At 34.8% G+C, this 21,837-nt stretch overlaps 1 protein-coding gene across 1 annotated transcript in view; it reads left to right on the forward strand.

The window, feature by feature from the left end:
• The window catches only part of LOC110454939 (hapless 2-like), a 26,801-nt gene extending 5,004 nt beyond the window's left edge, over window positions 1-21,797 (forward strand). The window contains exons 2-22 of the mRNA XM_021504759.1: window positions 1,093-1,181; window positions 1,974-2,177; window positions 2,770-2,910; window positions 4,484-4,612; window positions 5,597-5,745; window positions 6,121-6,274; window positions 7,195-7,329; window positions 7,733-7,863; window positions 9,214-9,256; window positions 10,366-10,544; window positions 11,262-11,497; window positions 12,424-12,521; window positions 12,796-12,949; window positions 13,258-13,420; window positions 13,870-14,008; window positions 15,192-15,362; window positions 17,651-17,729; window positions 18,041-18,091; window positions 18,435-18,544; window positions 19,292-19,378; window positions 19,933-21,797. Of these exons, the coding sequence (XP_021360434.1) occupies window positions 1,093-1,181; window positions 1,974-2,177; window positions 2,770-2,910; window positions 4,484-4,612; window positions 5,597-5,745; window positions 6,121-6,274; window positions 7,195-7,329; window positions 7,733-7,863; window positions 9,214-9,256; window positions 10,366-10,544; window positions 11,262-11,497; window positions 12,424-12,521; window positions 12,796-12,949; window positions 13,258-13,420; window positions 13,870-14,008; window positions 15,192-15,362; window positions 17,651-17,729; window positions 18,041-18,091; window positions 18,435-18,544; window positions 19,292-19,378; window positions 19,933-20,082 (2,792 nt within the window). The 3' untranslated portion in view covers window positions 20,083-21,797. The remainder of the gene's footprint in view (window positions 1-1,092; window positions 1,182-1,973; window positions 2,178-2,769; window positions 2,911-4,483; window positions 4,613-5,596; window positions 5,746-6,120; window positions 6,275-7,194; window positions 7,330-7,732; window positions 7,864-9,213; window positions 9,257-10,365; window positions 10,545-11,261; window positions 11,498-12,423; window positions 12,522-12,795; window positions 12,950-13,257; window positions 13,421-13,869; window positions 14,009-15,191; window positions 15,363-17,650; window positions 17,730-18,040; window positions 18,092-18,434; window positions 18,545-19,291; window positions 19,379-19,932) is intronic.
• Window positions 21,798-21,837: the final 40 nt, after the last annotated feature.

The raw sequence follows: 21,837 nt of genomic DNA on the forward strand, positions 1-21,837 counted from the left end.
AAATCCGCGCCTGTAGAATCTTTGCAAAGACGTCATGTAAGTTATGTAAGTTCCACCCTTTTATTTGTTCAATTATGTGCACATTGCTTGTTAAATGTATGAAAGTGATTGTAAGTCTTACTATTATCCATATGTTGTAAAGCGCTATAGAGTAATTTTACAAATTATATAGGGCGCTATATTATATTATTATTATAGTATTACTGTAGTGCAGATAATGTACATGTTGGAGACACGACCGATGTGCTATACGTGATGTCACCTGGGGAAAGACTTAGTTGCAACGGAAAGAGTGCTTTTATTTTTAGTTATAAACTTTAATCACTTCATGTATTTCGCACACCAGAATATGAATCAATTACCAATGACGCGTTTTAACATTGACTTTTCTGCATTATAGGCATTTTCTCATTATAAAGTGTTAACGTCAGTGCAGGCAAATTCGTCCAATTAATAAGGGTTTCATTTAATGATTCGTCCAAATACGCATGTATCAAAATGCCGAGGAGCACCAGTACAGAAGAAGATTTTACTAAAATTCCTAAAAATAAAAATTGTTGTAAAATCGCCTGAATGACGTCACCCAGCAACATATCTGACGTCATCAGGCCTTCAGTGATTTTGCTCAAAGGTGCAGGTAGTTTCGCCAACTTCAAACATTTCACTAATTTGCATGTAATATAGGTGTTTAAATGTAAAAGTGTGCATGCTTATGTTACACAAGTCGTACTTATACCAACAGCTCCAAATATAATATTGCAATCTATGCCCAAAATTATTTTTCATCGGGTCCGGATGAGAGGGTCCATGGCTTCCAACGTGCACTAGTAGAAACTCAATTCATGCTGAATGTCTAACCTCAGTTTTGTGTTGGAATCAAAGAAAATGCCAGGAAAAAAGGGTTCGATAATGAGCCTGTGGCTTACAACTCTATTTTTTCTCATATTTTTTCCAAAATAAAACTTTTCATAAAACTTGTATGTAGTCTATAAGGATTTGAATTGGACTGTGTGTTCATATAGTCTGCTATATGAACACACAGTCCAATTCAAATCCTATATTGATTTATAGGTGAAGTGTGATCTGCTCAAGCGAATGCACCCGGGAAATTACGTAGCGCCACCTATGAAAGTTCGTCTGCATTTCCCGGTCTCAGTTTCCGCAGCATTTATCACATCCTTGTAAGCGTATTATTTTGACATATTGTTTTATATTATTTCATTATGTGTGTATTATCACTTTGTCCTTTTCACTGGAAGAGGAATTAATTGTACAAATCAACAGAAACATTGTAAACTATTGTACTGTCTGTTACAGGGACATGACATGCAGAAGATCTATGAACTGATGAACACATTCTATGATATCTATGGAGACATTTGATTTTTGTCTTGTGTGAAGGATCTATCGTCGATATAAACAATCAAATTGATTGCAATTTTAAAGTTGTTTATTACAGTTTCTGAAACTTAAATATTATTTCACTTATAACGTTTGTACGCTTATTTATCACATCAGATATTACTGCACTATAGTATATAGTGTCTTAGTTGCCTTGTCCCTGTGTACTGTGTACCTCTAGAGTACTCATTCAGCGACAAGAGGAATGTAAATAAACTGTACCAATTATTTACAATAAACAAAGCTTGCGGCATTAAGCAAATGATTTTGACAACAGTAACATTACCAAAGGTAAACTTGTGTCAGTAGACTGATACGACATCTGTATATTTATCTGTCCGTGACATCACTCAGGTTAGTTGAGGTTGTACTATAGTCCAAAATTGTAATGTTTACATAATGTAATACATAGCCAATCAGTGATTACTGGTAGTAGGCCCATCATTACGTGAAAAATGTTTGTAAAGTACATAGATAATCCTACTTACTATCCATATGGTGAAACTACTCAAACTAGTGAATGCTATCTTTTTAATTCAAAGAATGCTGCATTTGACTGTTTTCTGTTTCAGATGTTTCATGGTATTTTATTGTGCACATTGTCCTGTTTACTGGGATGTGCCCTCCTATTAAATGCAGGAGTAACCACAGCAACACTAGGCATTGTACAGGCAGTGATTCACCCATGCAGTATAAAAACATCTCAGCTAGGAGATGGTTTGGAAGCTTCTTGTCAAGAAGGGATAGACATTATATTGAAGACATCAGTGAAAGCGGTGAGATTTATAATAATGTAACGTATTCTACAAAAGTATAGAAACTGAAACACAAACATGCATGAAGAGAATTTTTGGGGAGAATTTTTTCAAAATATAATGAAAGAAACGAGTCAAATTGCTATCTTGAATTATTGACAAAGATGGTTTTTTTCTTATTTTTGCATGCATGATATATAGGTATAACCAATCTGATTTGAACTAAAACCTTCTCTCAGCTCCTCTATTAAACTACTGTTTATGACCTGACAACACTGTATCCTAGCTGGTTCATGTTCTCTGGTGACACCTTAACTCTGCCTAATCAATATGACACTTTCGAAATTCTCACCTGTGGAAAGTGATAAAGAGGATTACATGAACCAAGCAGACACTAAAGCATACTTTTTCTAAACACCTCATGCTTTTAACAGTAATTAAATTGAAAACTATATTGCAACTTATGGCTGAGAGATTTAGCATAAGATATCATGAAGGCATTTATTTCCCCTCCTACCAACACAGCCACCACTTCAATCCTCAATAATATCTTATGATCCATTTATGCCGGTAGTACTTAATGTGATTATGTATTTCTTTTTTGTTTCTTTAGATGCAGAAGAAATCACAATTTGTTACTGTAAATGAGGCCTACAGCCCAGACGATGGAGAAGACGTGAAACTTTTAAATCCGTTATTGATACATGTGCGTCTAAAGAATACAAAACTACTGTACCCACTGAAGTACATACAGGTCAGTGTGTTCATTAGTTAGTGTGGTTATGCAGATTAACATCAAGTCCATGGATTTCAGTTGCACATCAAAACAGTTTCTATACAATTTCTATATTGGCATAGGTTGACCGTTGGAAAAATCATTGATGTTCATTTTAATTTCCTTTTTTATGAGGCTTTATATAATATACATGTAATATTGTCATTGTTCTATGTATCTTTTGTGTTAAGATCTTTATTCTGGTGTCAAGGTCACAATGTCATTGAAGTCCAAACTTCAAACAATGCTTCTGATACTCCTGGGTACAATGCACAGCCAGAACCTGGAACCCTCTGGACTCTAGACGGACGCTCTACCAATTGAGCAACTTAGTCGCCAATGACTGACCTATTCCAGCTCCGCCACACTCCTAAAGAACATTTTAGCGAAACTAAACAATTGGTGTTTATATTTAGACATCATCACTGAGTGATATACTTGTGTACATCATAGCTTTTACATGACGTTGTACGAAAGTCAAGGTCACAGAGTGAGTTCAAAGTTTTCAGCTGATTCACAACATGGACCAAGTTGCACATGCTCTTTCAATGAAAAATTGTGAAATATGCACCACATAAACTAGATGATGTAAGGGAATCCTTTTCATTTTAAGAACCATCATTTACAGGTGAAGGTCACCTATTGAAGGTCAATAATCTGACAAGCAATTACAGCACAGGGGCCCAGTTGTTCAAAAGTTGATAAGCTTAATCAGTGATTAGCACAAAGTTTATTCTTGCATATATTTAACACATCCTTTAAATGAGTAAAAATTTCCATTGCAGATATTTAGTAGAGTAAAATTACATGCAAAATCATGAGTTTCACCTTGTATATTGATCAAATTATTAGATGTTGAAATATGTTGTTCAGCAGGGATTAAGCTAATAACCTGTCAACCTGGTAAAATACTAGCCGCTTCTTACCGTCTCGGCTAGGTAGAATGTCTCTTGAGCTCATACTGTAAAGCGTTAGACTAGCAAGTCAGAGGTCCCGGGTTTGACTCCTAGCAGAGGCATTGAAAAAATAATTACCTTGTTACATTGGCGCCCACGTAGGGACCACCGGATAATATTGACAAATATATATACTCAGCGGTTCTTTCACAAGAATCGCTTTGACCCCAGGATAAACTTGGGATGAGTCTTTCCTGGAGAGGGAGTATGTCACCTTGGTAAAATACTAGCTGCTTCCTTCCATCTTGGCTAGTGAGTATTTCTCTTGAGCTCATTCGGTAGAGTGTTAGACTAGTAAGCCAGAGGTCCCGGGTTCGACTCCTTGCGGAGGCATTGAAAAAATAATGACCTGTTACAAACCTTTTGAACATCTATGTTGAAATATCATGTTCAGCAGGGATTAAACTAATAACGTTTGATCAACATGGCCCAGATTTTAAATCATAACTTTTTTTAGAAGTTACCAAAAAAAATCAAAAAAATCAGGAAAGATCAGTATACAAATATCATTATATGCGCCAGTATATTTTGAGTTGCTATATGTACATCTTTGGCAACAGTGGTTTGTCTATATATTCTTTTCTTTCTTCAAATAGAGAGTTAACAACAAAGCTTACGAAGTTTTCTTTCACAAGGACAACACAAAAAACTATCATGGTTGTAAGGAAAGTTCCATCTCTGAAATGTGTGGGAAAGTACCTGGACAAGGGTCTGACACAAACAAGGTAAATTGGTTTTATTAGTGTTTGGTTAAGAATTTAGAATTTAAATAGAATGGTCTGTTTGCAAAATGACAGACTGAGTGTATCATATATGTAGGTAAATCGGTATGTATATAAAAGCTTGCACCTGAAAGTTGGTCAGAAATTGGTAGTTCTTAGTAACAAATTTAGTTAATATTTGCTGCTACACACATGTATATGATATACTTCTAATGATTTATTGCTTTATGTAACACCTTTAAGAAGAATGGGTTCCTAATTACCAATTGGTAATTAGGAACCCATTCTTCTTAAAGGTGTTACATAATAGTAGATGATGATAATTGTTTTAAATCGTGTTTGAAAATCAAGGTAAAGAAACGTTTTAAATCCAATGTGAAAATCATCAAGAAGTTTAATAAGGATGATGTAGATATTTGCTGTTAAATAAGTTTTCTGTTTGTTCTTCACTCAAAGTCTTAATTATAAGTTTGAAGTTGTTAAATTTCTTCATCTTTCAATGGTAAGATGAGAAGAGCATTCGATTTATTCTTTGTGTTAGCAGAGTATTATTTATGTTGAAGCTGACATTAAAACTTAGTAAACTTCGTACAATTTTGAGTGAAATTTTTGGTGAAAAATGTCCCACTTGTACTTTTTGCATTTTAACATTTCCCATATGTATGATTCATGGATATGACATTTATCTCTTAACCTGGAAATGGCCTTCAGATTTAGGAGTCTATCTTAAAATTATACATGAATACAAGTGTGATAATCCAGCCACCTTCATTTCAACCAATAGTGGCTGCATACGGAGAAGATAGCATTACTGATACATGTTATGTCAATCTGTTCCCTAAGATTTAGCAGGATAAAGGGACAACCAGATTAGTGGTGGATTGATTTGATAAACTTGACTAAGTCTTGACTCTGAAATGTTCACTTCAAAAGTTAAATATATTTGAAAAAATGTGATGGCAGCAGATGCTACTATTAATGTTACAGGGGTTTTGCTGTTCCTGTAATGGCTACAACAGTGACATGTCTTACCACATCCGCAGTGGACAGGACTGCAGTAACATAAACATACCTTTTCCGCAGGGTTCCAGTCCCTACCTTTCCAGTACTCACTGTCTCAGATACGACTCCGTGTGGTATTCACGTTTTTCTTTACCTGTGCTATGTGTGTGAGATAAAGATATTTTATATTAGATAGTGAAAAATTATGAAAACCTGTTCTGTCATACTGACATAGAAATAAGAATTTTCATTGAATTTTTGCTGTTTCCCCTTTGTAAGAGGAATAGAAAAAAGAAAAAAAATGTAATTTGCATAAATGTAAGAAAAATTCTGCTTTAGAGATAAGCAAGTTGAATAATTGTTTAGCAAAATGTAAAATTACAAACCCATACAATCTAATTGTAAACACCCAAATATTTTTCATTTTACTCACAAAAGGTTCTGGTATATGTATCATATAAAGTTTCAGTATTTGTAAAATAAATAGTTTTACGATTCTGTTCACATAGGTACAATGTTTACCAGTTAAAAAAGCCATCCATAGAATATGAGTTAGCTGTAGAGATGTATACAGTAGATGGAGCAGGGGGCCTGACACCTGTTACAGAAGACAGCATGGTGGTGGGAACATCTACCTCAACCCTTCTCTCCAGTGACGGCAAGGTATAATACTTTTCAGAAGTAGCTACAAGATTAATAGAATATTCCCCTACCTTGAGGGGATGACAGAGAAGTATCCAACCTGAGGGAGGATATTCTTGATTGTCTTACCAGAGGCTTTCACTCAAAGTAGGGGATGATTGTTTTTCTCCCATCCTGTTTCACTCACCGACATTACCCTGGTACATTGTATGTTTGTAAACAAACGTAAATCCAGAGTTGTCTTCCATGGTCTGCTACTGTTGACATGGATGATGTGACGTCACACTGTTTTTATGACTAAAACAGACTTAAATTGTGCCATTCTGCATGAAGCTATCTCCTCTCGTGACCGAAGGGTTGCAGGTTCGAGTCACATCACGGCACTGTGTTGTATCTTTGAGCAAGATACTTTTCTCCGCTTGTTCCAGTCTACTCAGCTGTAAATGAGTATGTGGTTGAGTAGTGCTAGAATTGCTGAATGCTAGCTGTGAGCACCGAAATGGCAGCACCAACTGTATGCTCCCCAGGGACCTGAGAAAGATATTGGCTGGTTGCAAAGGCCCTATAACCAAGGATGATAATTTGTGAACCGCTTTGAGACGACCTAAGAACTAAGTTGTGATAAAGTGGTATATGTATAACTATAAGAACCTCAAATTATTTTTATTATTAAAACGGGAGATATGTCTGAAATGTGGGAGAAATAGGTATCTATCAAGAGGCAACATGAAGATCAGAACATTTAGAAACAAAACAATAAAGGCATCTCCTTCATTCGATTTTGGTATCTGGAAATTCCTGGATAGCATTAAGGATACTAAAAATATTCAAATGAAAGTACATGTATTGCATTTTATAAAAAATGTACTAGACAGAAAGCTGTTTCAGTTATTAATGTCACTCACTAATGAATTTATTTGGATCATTTTACATCTATAAAGGTTTCTATCAGCATCTTGAATATACAGCACCAACTGAGGGATGAGGATCCACTTGGCTACAAAAGAAATGTTATTTTAATTCCTGAACAGCTTGAAAAGAAGTTGGAAGTCGAACAACTTCCTCTACAATTACAGGTTAGTGATAATTACATCCAGTTTCCCATGTTTGTCTTTTCCAATTGGAAAATATCATTCCTTGCAAAATTCTGGAATTGTCACCTCATTTTTTTTTTTTAAAAACGCAATATAATATCAAAGTCAAGTTTGTTTTCATCATTCAGTTACTACATTAAGTTACACTTGATCAATATTACCTTTTAAATATCCAATGAATTTGGAATCAGGAAAAAATTTGTTTGTCCATGAGTAAAACAAAATCAATTTGATGACATAGTTAGCATATCTATAAATTCGTTTTTCATTATTCCAAATCATGATTACAATGAAACTTTAAAAATCAGTGATTTTTTTGGGACATTTTGTAGTTTAACATAGATTTTGACTGGTGAGTGTCAGTAAAATGTATCTTTTACTACAGGGTAATGCATCTGAGTTTTTGGTACTGAATGAGGACAATTTAGCCCTCAGTGGTGGTGTCTGTGATAAAGTGGGTGTGTCTTTTAAGGCCTTCGTTGACCAGAGACACAGATGTAGGAAACCTGCTCAGAGGTAAGATATATGTATGTATGTACCGGGTATGTATTCAGTCAGAGATGGTAGTAGTTTACATAGCATAGGGCTTCCATAGGCAATGTCTATTACACAATGCCTTTTGTATCCAGTGTAGTATCCTGATTGCACCATCTAATTAATACATATATAATATATATCAATAAATAAATCTGGATATATATATATATATATAATTTTAAAAGTTAAAATGATACAACCCATGTAGCTTTAATGTGTTTCCAGTTATTAAAAGCTATGAAAACTTTATGAAGTCAGATGAATGTATGGGGAGATCCTTTGCAAAAAGAAAATCATAAACTGTTAAAGACAACCTAAAAATTTGAACAGATTATTGTGTACTTCTAAATTTATTGGTTCTAAACAAAATGTATGTGTTGAAATGTAACAATCCAAGATGTGGTGTTGGTAACATTATTGTTGAAGGAGAAGAATTTACATTCAAGAATGGATTTTTTTTTAAAGTAAAAGCTGATATGAACTGTAGATCTTGGAATGTTGTCTATGCATTGGACAAACTGGTTGTGAATTCTATACGTCAACGTATGAAACTTGCCAGACTATATTAAATTTTTAACTGTTAATAAGCATATACATTTGTGCAAATGATAAGTTCCATGTAATTACATGTAATTCCTATATATCAAGCTACAGAAGACACTACAGCGAGAGTCAAAAGAATCAATGTTAATCGATGTATTAAAACCTGGTTTAAATTGTTCTAACAGCACAAATCGTTGCATGAATAAATAAAGAAAATGTATGTGAACGTTTCTGTTGCTATACTCATGCCTGTAACTATATATATCTGTATCTATTTCTGTAACACCATCTTTGTTGTTCCTCAAATGTTGACGTTAAACTGCATTGTTAATTTTGGTATCAATTTTGGTAGGTTGTATTGTGACGTCATCACTTTCTGTGTTGTGTTTTCCTGTCAACATGAATAAACAGTTCTCCTGATGAACCTCTAAAGAGGAGAAAGTGCTAGGGAAGTCGAAGAAACTCTAGGATTTTTTTTTTACGCCATCAATAATGAGTGCAAATATTCATGAAAATATGTTTTCTCTGACCATCATGATGTCTTTAGCATCAGCATTTTACCTGATGTCAATATAAGCTTCAGTATACAAGGTCACAATGTCATGATGGAATGCCATTCATGTTAACTCAGAAATCAAATTGGGTGTAATTACCTAGGAAAGACGAAAAAATAAATAAGGTTACTCACTGCAGAAACATGATAGTCTTCATGTGATAGAATATTTATAGTTCACACATTTAATTCCCCAAATGATGTTAATTCAGTGTGATGTTATTTCTTTTCAGTTGTCTTAATAATCAACCAATGGAATTTTGGTTGCATGATATTGTAAGTATATAGGGAAGTTTTAACAGCAAAGTTTGACATTCTACAGTGAAAAATCTTGTTCAGAGAATTAATTTTAGATATACATCAGTAATTCAACCAAATTATCCAGAGGACAAAAACACGTAGAAAAGCATTCCAAATCACTAGCAGTGTTGGCATGTGTGTGCAGCAGTTGATACATTGTCATAATAACACAAGTTGTGATGTTATTGGAAGGAACAAAAGTTACACAATGGTGATAATAATTTAATTTGTGGTATATTTTATGATTTTATCATTCTTCATAAAAGATTATTTTTTCTTCAGTTGTGGTAAATTGTTTGATATTTTATCATTATTCACAAATGTTTAATTTATTTTATCATTATTCACAAAGGTTTAATCTATTTCATCATTATTCACAAAGGTTTAATCCTTTCTTTATTAGCTCACCTGGTCCGAAGGACCAAGGTGATCTTATGCCATACTGTGGCGTCCGTCGTCCGTACGTCAACAATTTTTTCAAACAACTTCTTCTTCTTAACAATTGCTTGGAATTTAACTAAGTTTGACTGGAAGCATCCCTAGTTGGTGGGGATTCAAAATTGTACAGATGGTAGGGTTAACCCTGGGTCATAACTTTGGAACGGTTAAGATCCCCACCCCAAAAATATTTATACAATTGTTGGGCATAAAGAGACGAATGCAGTCATGATATTAGAATTGACGCTGGGGTCTGCCCCACTCTTGCAGACTTAACCTCTGGGTCATAACTTTGAAACAGTTGAGATCCCCACCCCAAAACTATATATACAAATGCTGGGCATAAAGAGACGAATGCAGTCATGATATTATAATTGATCCTGGGGTCTGGCCACAACCCTAGGAACTTAGTTTCTGAGTCACACCTTGGAAACAGTTGAGATCCCCACCCCATAACCATACATAAAATTGCTGGGCATGAAAAATCTAATACAGATAGGATACAAGGATTGTCCTTGGGGTCTGGCCCATTCCTTTGAATCTTATTTGGAGAATATTTTTCCTTGATTACTTTGATATCCAAGTGAGCGATACAGGCCCCTGGGCCTCTTGTTTATAGGTTATTGTTATATTTTGGTGTGTTTTAGGAGAAACAGCTTCAAAGGAAACCCACCAAATACTTTCTGTCTGGGTTTGCTAAGATTAACAGCACACCCCTGCTACAGAAATCTGCCAGCTTGTTTTTGTCTCTCCATGCAAATGGTGAATTGACTGCTAACCTGATCCTACAAGTCAAAGTCGGCAACACCTTTCCAGCCAGACAAGGGTTAGTATGGGTGTCTGGGTACCCATGTTTTATTATTCACTGCGCACAAGGTAGTTAAGCGTTTATGAGTAATATGTTTAGAATGTTGTTTGTCTATACATTGTAGCTGAGTATCAATATTGAGGGCATGCAATATAACCATGTTATATTCTGAACATGGTTAATTATTAAGAGCAGACAGTAGATATTCCAGCCACCTTTGTTCTCAGTAGATAATCCAGCCACCTTTATTTCCAGAAGATAATCCAGCCTTCTTTATTCCAAATACATTGTTTAATCCAGCCATCTTTGCTCTCAGTAGATAAGCCAACCACTATCATTCTCCATAGAAGATCATGCACCCTCATTCCAAGTAGACAAATCCAGCCACCTTCATTTCCAGTAGATAATCCAGCACCTTTGTTATCAGCAAAAGTAGCTGGGTTATGAAATTTCTGGGTTACTGGGACAATTTAGAATAGAAAAGTCCAAACTACCCCTTGAAAACCTGGCTAGCTGATAGGAGATCTGGATAGTTTGAGGCTAGATTAGCAATGTTTAGAAATAAAAACAGGCTACCGGTATTTTGTTTATCTTAAAAATGTTTTAGTTTTAATCCTTGAAACTGGAAATACTGACCTTTAAAGAAGATAGTTATTTGCTATACAAATGTTACCTGCATAACAAGTTTGATTGTACGTGTAACATGAAGAATTTTATAATTATGTTTTTGATCAGGAAATCAGCACTGATTACAAAGATTATTCACACTAGAGAGCAGAAGATGGACAGACTGTCTATAACTGTGTATAACCCTGGTCTGCTGTTAGAGACCTACACTGTTTCACTACATTCCTGTAACACAAGTAAAGTCACATCCAAGAGCACCCAGGTAGCTGTTCCAGCCCACCATTCTACTGATGCAGTCTTCAAATTAAAAAATTTGACTGCTCACCAGATAATAACATGCACAGGTGCGTTAATTTACATGATAGGTTGTTTGGAGTATGAATCTGTGTTAATTGTCTACAAGAAGAATTCTCTGACTGCTCTTGCTAGTTACATGAGGGCCTATCACTGTGGGCATTTGCTCGATTCTTTAGTAAAAATTGAGGTATTGTAGTCTTCTAAGTAGACTTACCAGGTATTCTTAGGTAAGGTGTATTAATTATGTTTTGCAAATCAGGTCGGAAAATATTTAAAGTAGTATTAGACTTTGTAAAAACGAAAAAGAATAATATAAATAGAATCCATTTGAGTTTGGATGATCTTAATGTTTGTCAGGTTTCCCCCCAACTGAAGATGTAAAAAATAAGTATTCACCCTTAAGACCAAGCAGCACATTAGTTTCCCAATCTGCCGAGTCAAAACTATGTTTCCATAATTTCTTTGGATTGGTTTGATAGAAATTCTAATGTAATGATACCACAAAAATTCCATTAAAGATTCTGGATTTTCTTATATTTTGATTGCCAGGTTAATGATGAATGTAACTGGGGTACTCTATTGTAAATATTTAGTGTACATGACTTAAGGATGGAGTTTACAGATATTGACCAAACTTACACCAGTTAATATGTACCGGTATAAGGTCAGTATAGAGAATGTGATCTGAAAAATCTTGGTTTCATGCATGTTTTAAAGACTACTTTGCTGTTTTTGCCACATTGTCTCACCAAACTATTTAATACTGATTATTTGAATCTGCAGCTCACTCAAGCTTTACAAAGATTGATTTCTATTCTTTCTTCAGTTTTCATTTTGATATACTTATACGTGTAATACTCTTATTTTCAGTATTAAAGTACCATAACTTCCAGGTATTAAGTTGGTGGCTTCTAATTGATTTTACCATTTACCATGATACATTTGGTTAGTTTGGTGTTATTTTTTTTGCCAGTGTCTGTGTCTAACCACCTCATACAAAACGTGAGTGAGCGAGCTTTTTGGTTCAGAGAGGGAGAGATTTGTATCTGTATGGAGAAGGTCCAATGTACAGTAAGTCATTCAGATTGTTGATGAAAATTTAGCTTGTAATGCAGAAATCATCTTTAATAAATTATTTGTGAGACCATCATGGCGACTATGAAAAGAAGTTTCAGCTTTGTGTTCATTTTCAAAACGTTTTACATAATATTATGAGAATATTCAATATAAGATATAAAACCAATCCTTGTTTTGTTGTTATTATTTTGTGATATCTTGCACAACCACTATATATATATATATATATAATACATCTGCTATTTTAAATGGTTTGTTTTTATTTCAGTGCCAGAGTCAAGGGTTCCATTCTCATTTTTCTCTAGAAATTGGTGTCTACCCTTCTGCCAAAACTCGGTCATTGTTACTTCAAGGCTATTTCTCGGGTCCAGATGATCAGAGATTTGTTGTCCTCCTTGTCCTGCTGGTGCTAATCATTCTAGGTAGTTCACATTGATTGACGAAAATCTTTTTATTCAAAGAATCTATAGTTGCCTTTTATATTTCTTGTTTCTGCAGTAACCAGAAAATGTGAAAAGGTAGTGGTTAATTTCAAATAAATTCATCAAATCTTAATTGATCTTTCTTTCCAGTATCGGGTTGTCTGTCAACAAAAAATTCAAGTACTGCAAAGATTTCTAAATCTTTGTCTATGCAGTGGTATTAGTCTGCTGCTTACAGGTCTAGTTTTATGCTGCAATTTAAATTAGGGAGTATTTTCTCATTAACTCTATCAATTTTCTCTCCAAAGGTTTCGTGAAAGGTTTACTTAGTTTGGCCTTCCCAGTACAGGTAGGTCAATGTGGTCTTTGCCTCTTACTCAAAGGGACACCCCTATATGCTTACTATGAACAGGAGCTCCAAGCATTTGATATAGCACACAATGAAGAGGGAACACCAGTTCATCCTGTCACGTAAGTTCATAATCTAGTTAGATAGCCATAAGAACCAAAAAAATCAGTTTCTTTTAAATATACTTACACTGACAAAAATATTCCCTGCTAAAAATCTATATTTTATTGTTGTAGAGAAGAGTTCATGAAAATCAGCCATTATTGTGTTAAAAATGTTATTATGAACACTGTCTTTCAACAGTTGATAATGATGTGATTTAGTTTGTATAAAAGCATAAACTTCAGACATATTAACTTCTGCACATGCTTGGAAAAAAAGCATGTGTTGATTGTATTAAAGTATTCCTTATCTAACCTAGCATTTTTTACATCCTTATTGTAATTCGTTTATCATTGGTAAGAATTTTGTGAATGGGTTGATCAAATTTTGTATCGTGTATTCTCTAATACTTCTCTATATGAGTAAATGAAGAGAATATAACAATTTTAAAGCATTTTTGTATTCACAGTCACAAGCCTGTACAGTTGCTGTCTAGATGTGAACTGGTGTTTCTCAATCTGTTTTTTGGATTCTACATCATCTTTATCCTTCCACATTATTTTCTGAACCAATGTAGACGACACAAACATCAGCAAGAATGTCAGAAGGTAAGGATAGAAGTGAGAGGTGTGTACATCACTCTGATAGACGCAAGAGGTGCTAACACCATAAAGGGTCTAGATCATAGTATCAATACTACATGTTTCTCATTATCTGTTTCGGTCTTCATGAATATGATATCATAATAAGACTTAATGGTGATTATCCATAGTGTCCAAATCCTGTTCTAAAAACAATAAATATACTGCAATTTTCTTCATTTATAGCATTATTTCACTCCTTGGAATTTATTGGAGTTATGGCCCTTGAAACTTTAAATTTCTGCTCAAGAAACCTTGCAAGTGCAACTCCTCCTTAACTGTTCGTTGCATTTTTTGCAACTTGGAACAGGATACTACAGGTAGATTTGCAGGAAGGAAGGAATTTGAAATTGTATTTGACTATTTTTCCTTGTGTTATGGCCCTTGTCTTTGTGACCTTGCTCACAGTTCCTTTAGTTATATAAGAGGTGTCTTGAGATAAAGATGAATTGGTCAAAGGTCATGTCACTGTTACTATGTGTAGAAGTTTGGTTCCATTCCTCCATCAGTTACCAGGGTACTTAAAAATACAGGATAGGAATGTTTGGGACTGCTTTGAAACAGTTTATTGCAGATCAAGGTCACTGATAGTGTAAATAGATCTTCAATATTTTTGCAATATGCTGTATAGTTCAAATGACCCTGCATTAGCTGGTTATAGTATAACATTGTGTTACATTAGCTGGTTATAGTTTAACATTGTGTTACATTAGCTTTTTATAGTATAACATTGTGTTAGATTAGCTGGTTATAGTATAACATTGCGTTACATTAGCTGGTTATAGTATAAGCTGGTTATAGTATAACATTTTCTGGGGTTACATTAGCTGGTTATAGTATAACACTGTGTTACATTAGCTGGTTATACTATAACATTGTGTTACATTAGCTGGGTATAGTATAACATTTTCTGGTGTTACATTAGCTGGTTATAGCATAAAATTGTCTGGTGTTACATTAGCTGCAAAATTGTAGCTTCTGACGACAAGACAGTTTGCATATATTGGCGGGGCAGAGGAGGCTGGGTATTTATATTTGTACTAGGGTTACATATGAGGCTTCTAAAGTTATCAGCCTTATAATGCATAACAGCAATAGCAATTATACTTACATGTAGCTAATTTGAATTTTGCATGTATTTTTTCGGTAGAATGTTAGAAACAATCAAGTGAATTTACCAGAAAAAACTGAAAGACAATTAGATGTGCCACCAAGTAGGAGTTCACCCAAGATCAATCCTAAGGCAGTCACATCTGTTATGTCTAAATCAGAGAAGGAGTTGGTGTTGGAAATTTACAAAAAGCAAAAACAGAAACTATTGGTATGTAAACGTACACATGTAATATAACCCCTTGATGTGCTAAAGATAAGTTAAACACTTTGGTGTACAATGTAGATTTCTCAACATTTAAGGTCACCTGAGACAAAGTCTCAAGTGACCTATTGCGATCGCCTTTTGTTCGGCGGCGTCCGTCGTGCGTCCGTAAACAATTTACATTTTCGACTTCTTCTCCAAAACCCCTGAACCAATTTCAATGAAATTTTGCAGAAACCTGCCATGGCGGGGTAAAAAAGGGTAAAATTGACTGAAATTTCAAAAATCTTTTTCTCAAGACCCAGATATGGTAGAATCAAATACTCTTCATAGATGGAAGGGTCTCAAGGTGCTTTACCAAAATTGTGAATTTCAAGACCCTGGGGTCTCACGTTTCCCCCTTGGGAGGGGGTGAATTTACTATAGTTTATATAGGGAAATCACATTTTGGACCAACATTTGTTTAATTGCCATTGAAAGTAATTCAATTTAGGTTAGCATTATCAGTATTGGGTAGCAGTTTGATAGTATGCACATATCAGCCCTGACTGACCCCCCGGGGCTGATGGGTGGGGCCAAAAAGGGTTGAATTGACTGAAATTTCAAAAATCTTTTTCTCAAGACCCAGATATGGTAGAATCAAATACTCTTCAAAGATGGAAGGGTCTTAAGGTGCTTTACCAAAATTGTGAATTTCAAGACCCTGGGGTCTCACGTTTCCCCCTTGGGAGGGGGTAACTTCACTATAGTTTATATAGGGAAATCACATTTTGGACCAACATTTGTTTAATTGCCATTGGAAGTAATTCAATTTTGGTTAGCATTATCTGTATTGGATAGCAGTTTGATGGTATGCACATATCAGCCCTGACTGACCCCCAGGGACTGATGGGTGGGTCCAAAAAGGGTCGAATTGACTGAAATTTCAACAAGAGATCCCAGAGGGATTTTGGCGCCCACCTTTGTACCATCTTCATTAGTTCTTTGTCAGTTTGATCTTTTCTCTTCTTTCCTCTAATCTGATTGATCGAGTCATGTTAACAGTAAATGCACCTTGAGGTAACTTTTGATCTAAACTTAATACTGATGTGTATGAAAGCCAACCTTCAAAGTGAGTTTGTCATTTCACATATTTACTAGTACAGTACTTAATGTGAAAGAAATAGAATCGATCATTGCAATATGAGAAAGATCTGTTTAGTTCTTCTTTTAATCCATTTTGTTTTTATGATCAGTCTCAAAATATAACATACACAACGAGGGATCAAGGGGAACCTACATTTAAAATTTGAGAAAGATCCCTCCCGTACTTCCTGAGAAATAGCGATAACAAACTTTCACTATCAAAATCCAAGATGGCTGCCTGTCGGCCATGTTGTTTATCCGATCAGTCTCAAAAGTTGCCCTGCACAGCTAAGGACCAAGGGGAACCTACATATAAAATTTGAGAAAGATCCCTCTAGTTCTTCCGGGGAAATAGCATTAACAAACTTTCACTATCAAAATCCAAGATGGCTGCCTGTCGGCCATGTTGTTTATCCGATCAGTCTCAAAAGTTGCCCTGCACAGCTAAGGACCAAGGGGAACTTGCATATAAAATTTGAGAAAGATCCCTCTGGTACTTCTTGAGAAATACCGATAACAAGAATTGTTTACGGACGGACCACGGACCACGGACCACGGACGCAGGGTGGTTTGAATAGCCCACCATCAGATGATTGTGGGCTAAAAATCTTCTTCTCAAGACCCAGATATGGTAGAATCAAATACTCTTCATATTTCATGAATTTCATGACCCTGGGATCTCGCGTTTACCCCTGGGGAAGGAGGGGGGGGGGGGGGGGCAAAATTTGTTTTGGTTTTACATTTTGTTAACTTGATTGGAATTATAACCCTAAGTTGACAGTTTGATACTTTTTAAATTTTGAGCCATCCCTACCCCTAAGGGCAGTAGGCTAGGGTGGAGTCCAATGGAGTCTGTGTGCTAAAATAAAATTTCTGTATTTTCCTTGTTTAGAATCAGAGGTGCTAGTTTCAAATACTTTTCAGTCTTATATCTGCATGCTAGATATTGAATAAGGTGGTTTTATTGTTTTTTGTCACTTTGAATAATATTTCTGTTCATGTTAAAAACAAATATCAACTCTCTGTATAAATATATCAGGTGACCGTTAAGGCCCATGGGCCTCTTGTTTTAATGTATCATCAACAAAATGTCCAACTCTCTTAAGGAAATTCAGTCACCTTGACAAAAAGATGGATTTGGCTAAAAAATGGATTCAATTTGATTTCAGCATCATAAAGAAGTCAGCCAATCATTGTCTAAAAATGAGATGGGATCATACCGATACGACATCACTCCTCCAGATTTTGGTATGTACATGTATTCTTAAATTCATTTGTTGCCAGAATTCTGTTGGAATGGATGCAGAACAAAAACAATGTTTTAGGGGGCTAAGGGTCTCCTGTGTCTTTTGGTTAAAGATCTTTTTTAAAGAGGGAGGAATGTATCAGAAGTGGACTGGTGTGACTGTCAGTGACCAGGCAGCTTCATTGGTTAGAGCATCTTTCTAAGAAATTGGGGCGGTCCTGAGTTCAAGTCCAAGTCTGGCCATGTATTTCCCATCTCCTGTTTCAAAAATCTATGTAAGACATTTTTATTAATGCCTCTTTTCATTTTTCAGACATTGATGAATCTCCTAATAGAAGGATGACAAGAATTAAAGATACTCAAGGTGCGTTTCTAAATCTACATATGATCTACATCAGAGGGCATGTCTTCTACAACTGATCAAATTCTCTCACAAGGTGTATGTCTTCAACACAGGATTCAATAATCTACTCAATGTGCTCTGCAAAAGGGTTATCTCCTCTCCACAAGGTTTATGTACACCAAGTGTATGTTTTCAGAACTAGAGTGGGGGAAATTATTGATTTTTATACTGTCTTAAGATTTTAAAAAAATTACGGCTTTTTTTCAATATTGGAGAAATGATAGAAAATACAAATTTCTGCTTGTTTATTTTTCGGTTTGTTTGAGGCAAAAAGTGTTCAATTTACAACTGTTTTATGTTTCAGGACGGCAAACTGGATCAGACTTCTTTGCACAAAAACAGACACTGCAAACTTTATTACAGACAAATCCTGTGTACTGTAATATAGACCGTGAGACATCGGTCTACCTCAAGGTGATAACATGTTCTTATTCCTGTATATTGTGCACCTCCCAGTAGTATAGTAGTAGTAGTGTAGTAGAGTAGTAGTAGTGCAGTAGTAGTAGTAGTAGTAGTAGTAGTAGTAGTAGTAGTGATCGTAGTAGTGATAGTAGTAGTAGTAGTAGTAGTAGTAGTAGTAGTAGTAGTATAGTAGTAGTAGTGCAGTAGTAGTAGTAGTAGTAGTAAGTAGTAGTAGTAGTATAGTAGTAGTAGTGCAGTAGTAGTAGTAGTAGTAGTAGTAGTAGTAGTAGTAGTGATCGTAGTAGTGATAGTAGTAGTAGTGTAGTAGTAGTAGTAGTATAGTAGTAGTAGTAGTGCAGTAGTAGTAGTAGTATAGTAGTAGTAGTAGTGTAGTAGTAGTGGGGGATATGGTATTTGCATGTTGTTTGTGCGTGCAACTATTGTAAAAACTTGTTTCCAAGATATCTCATGAACCTCTCAATATATACACCAAAATTGTGAAACACCCAAGTTCTACACCCGATTAGATTTTAGTTTAAAGGGTCAAAGGTCAAATTTGATCACTCTATGAGAGGCCTAAACTACTGCAGGCAACCAGGTGTCCCAAGAGGTGACAAGTTTAAGGATATTTCCTGTCAATCTATCCTTGATAAGAACATGTGATGGTGTCTGATTATACCTTGTATTTGTAGATATAATCTTCTCATATTAAAATATTTGAAAAATGTTACTTTTCTTCTTTCTTTTTTCTTTTTGCAGAATTCTGGGGATAAATACAGTCTATGTGGTACCCTTGTAAAAGAAAAGAGAAAATTTGTCTTCCAGCTGGGTGATTATACATTACAGGTAATCAGATTAAATACCAAAGTGGTTTTAAGCAAACCTGACACCAAGATCATGTGAGCATTCGCTGTGTGTATGTTTGACCTTATTATTTCAACTATAAAACAGCTTAAGAAGTATAAAATAACCTTGACAAACCAGGGGTACTTTCAAGGTTGCGGTTGTAAAAAATGTAAAAACTATTTCTTCTGAGGAACTGAAAGGCTTAAGTTGTAATTTTTGGCTAGTAGTTTGCTAGCAGCAGTGATTCAAAGTTTGGAAAAAAAAAAAAACTAACTAATATTCATGGTCACATACCAGGTAGGTCAAACAGTAAAACCAGATCAACGATCTTCTGAATTTTTCGAAAAATGAATGACCTTGACCAACTTTGAAGGTTACAGATTTGAGATTGTAAGATGCATTTGTGAAAGTACATTGCATGTACTGAATAACAGGTAAGCAATAAAGGCTCATTTGGCTTCTTGTTCTATTTTACTTTGTGTTAATAGAGGTTACATCAAGCTTATGACTGATGCTTCTTATTGCAAACTCATTACCAATGTTTCTCATTTCAGACTTATGAGAATGTTGGTTACCCGAAGTTGTTGTCCAGACCACAGAGGATCATACATCCCATAAGTTTCACCCTGTGTTTGACATCAGTGGGCGTCCACAGGATGATTACAACGGAACCTCTCTATCCATGTCTGAACAGGAAGACCTGAATACTCCCACAACTGGACATAACTTTGGAACAGTCTCGAGACCTTTAAAATTACATAAATATTAAGCCTTGTATACAGTACTTGGAGCCTTGTATATTAAAGATAGAAAGTATTACACAGAACATGGTGCTTCAACTGGATATTTTTGTACAAAGACGTCCACGATGCTGATGAAATATTTCTGTGTCAATCAAACTTTCAAATGTTTCCCTGCTTTAGAACGATCAGTTGAAATAAGAACACAATGCTATACAGAAGAATTACTGTAAACACTAAGGAAACTTTGATTTAGAAATTCCTTTCTTTGCTACACATTTAATATGATAGCACCAAACTTTTATGTTTGATATTACCTGGTATTATACAGATATATCAAATTAACTTGACCTTGTCAGTGTTCGACAGTTGAAATTCCATTACAAGTACATTCACTCTTGCCAAATTTAAATATCTTGATGACTTTTCAACTGTTCTAATTTTAGGCTTTTATGTATTACAATACTGATTTCAGGTGAGAGTGTTGAATATAAGTTTCTTTTTTAAAGGGTAAATGTTCAGTTACATTAAGTGCCAATTAGATATATGGATTTGTCAATCTTTGCTGGTTGGAATGAAACCCTTTAAAATGTTATTGTTACCGATTTACTGATCTCCAACACTATCAGTAGTCAAAAGCCATGTCAGTATTGTTTGTTCTTTTTCAAGTATTCAATGATTTCACAAATACAGTTATGAACTTCTACAATGTTAATCAAAGAATTTTGCTATTTAGTAATTTAATATGGTTTAATATGTGAAAGTATCTGTATTTAGTTAAGTGCCATTATATTGATACATGTATGAGATTCATGATTTTGTTATTGTTAATTTTTATAATTTTCTAGTGTGATTCCAGTCATTTTATTATGTAATTTACTAACATATTTTTACTTCTATGGGAAAATTGAGTTTAGTTAATTTGATCATTTATTTATAAATAAAATATATTATGGATGAAAGATGCTTTCTTTTAAATTTGATTGTCATTGTAATGAACACTTCTTTATGAAAGTTGCTCATAGAAACTTTTAAACGAGTTTGTTGGTATTGAGATTAAGTGTTTGTTCCATTGTATGTAATGCATGTTAAACATTTTGTAGATATTTTATTAATATTTTGGTGCCATTATCAAATTGAATTCCTTGTTTAGTGTCAATACAATCATTCCTCGTCATTTATTCATCTAGTCATCATTATACAATGTACCTCAGGCATTATATACATGTACGAAACTTTTAGTTCATATTTGTTTTAACATTCCTTATATGTATTAAATGTACAAAAGAATAACCCACCAACTCCACTGTAAGTTAGAGCGGCTGTATACTGAAATCAAAATATTATAACACACCCCACCCCCAACAACAAAATTAGGGGGTAAAGAGGTTGGTCAGTTGTCTGTCCCTCAATCCTGTAGTCTGCATCTAGTTTCCTTGAGAATTAGCTTACCCATCATCACATTGATTTCAGAAGATTTTTCACATGTTAAAGGGCACAAATCCATATGGATGAACAGACGTTGTGTATTAGGCTCTGGCTAAAAAGTTTAGTTGAGCCTGTTTTAAAAACGATTTCATTTCAGTTAGATCATGATGTTATAATGTTTGATGAAGATACAGGCGTTTTATAAAGGAACTGATTTTGAATAAAATTTGTCAAAATAAAAGGTTGAATATTTTTTATTTTGCTTTGTTTGTATACCAAACATAAAAAAAT

The sequence above is a fragment of the Mizuhopecten yessoensis genome, unplaced genomic scaffold (assembly GCF_002113885.1).
Source record: "Mizuhopecten yessoensis strain PY_sf001 unplaced genomic scaffold, ASM211388v2 scaffold8111, whole genome shotgun sequence".
Lineage (NCBI taxonomy): Eukaryota > Metazoa > Mollusca > Bivalvia > Pectinida > Pectinidae > Mizuhopecten > Mizuhopecten yessoensis.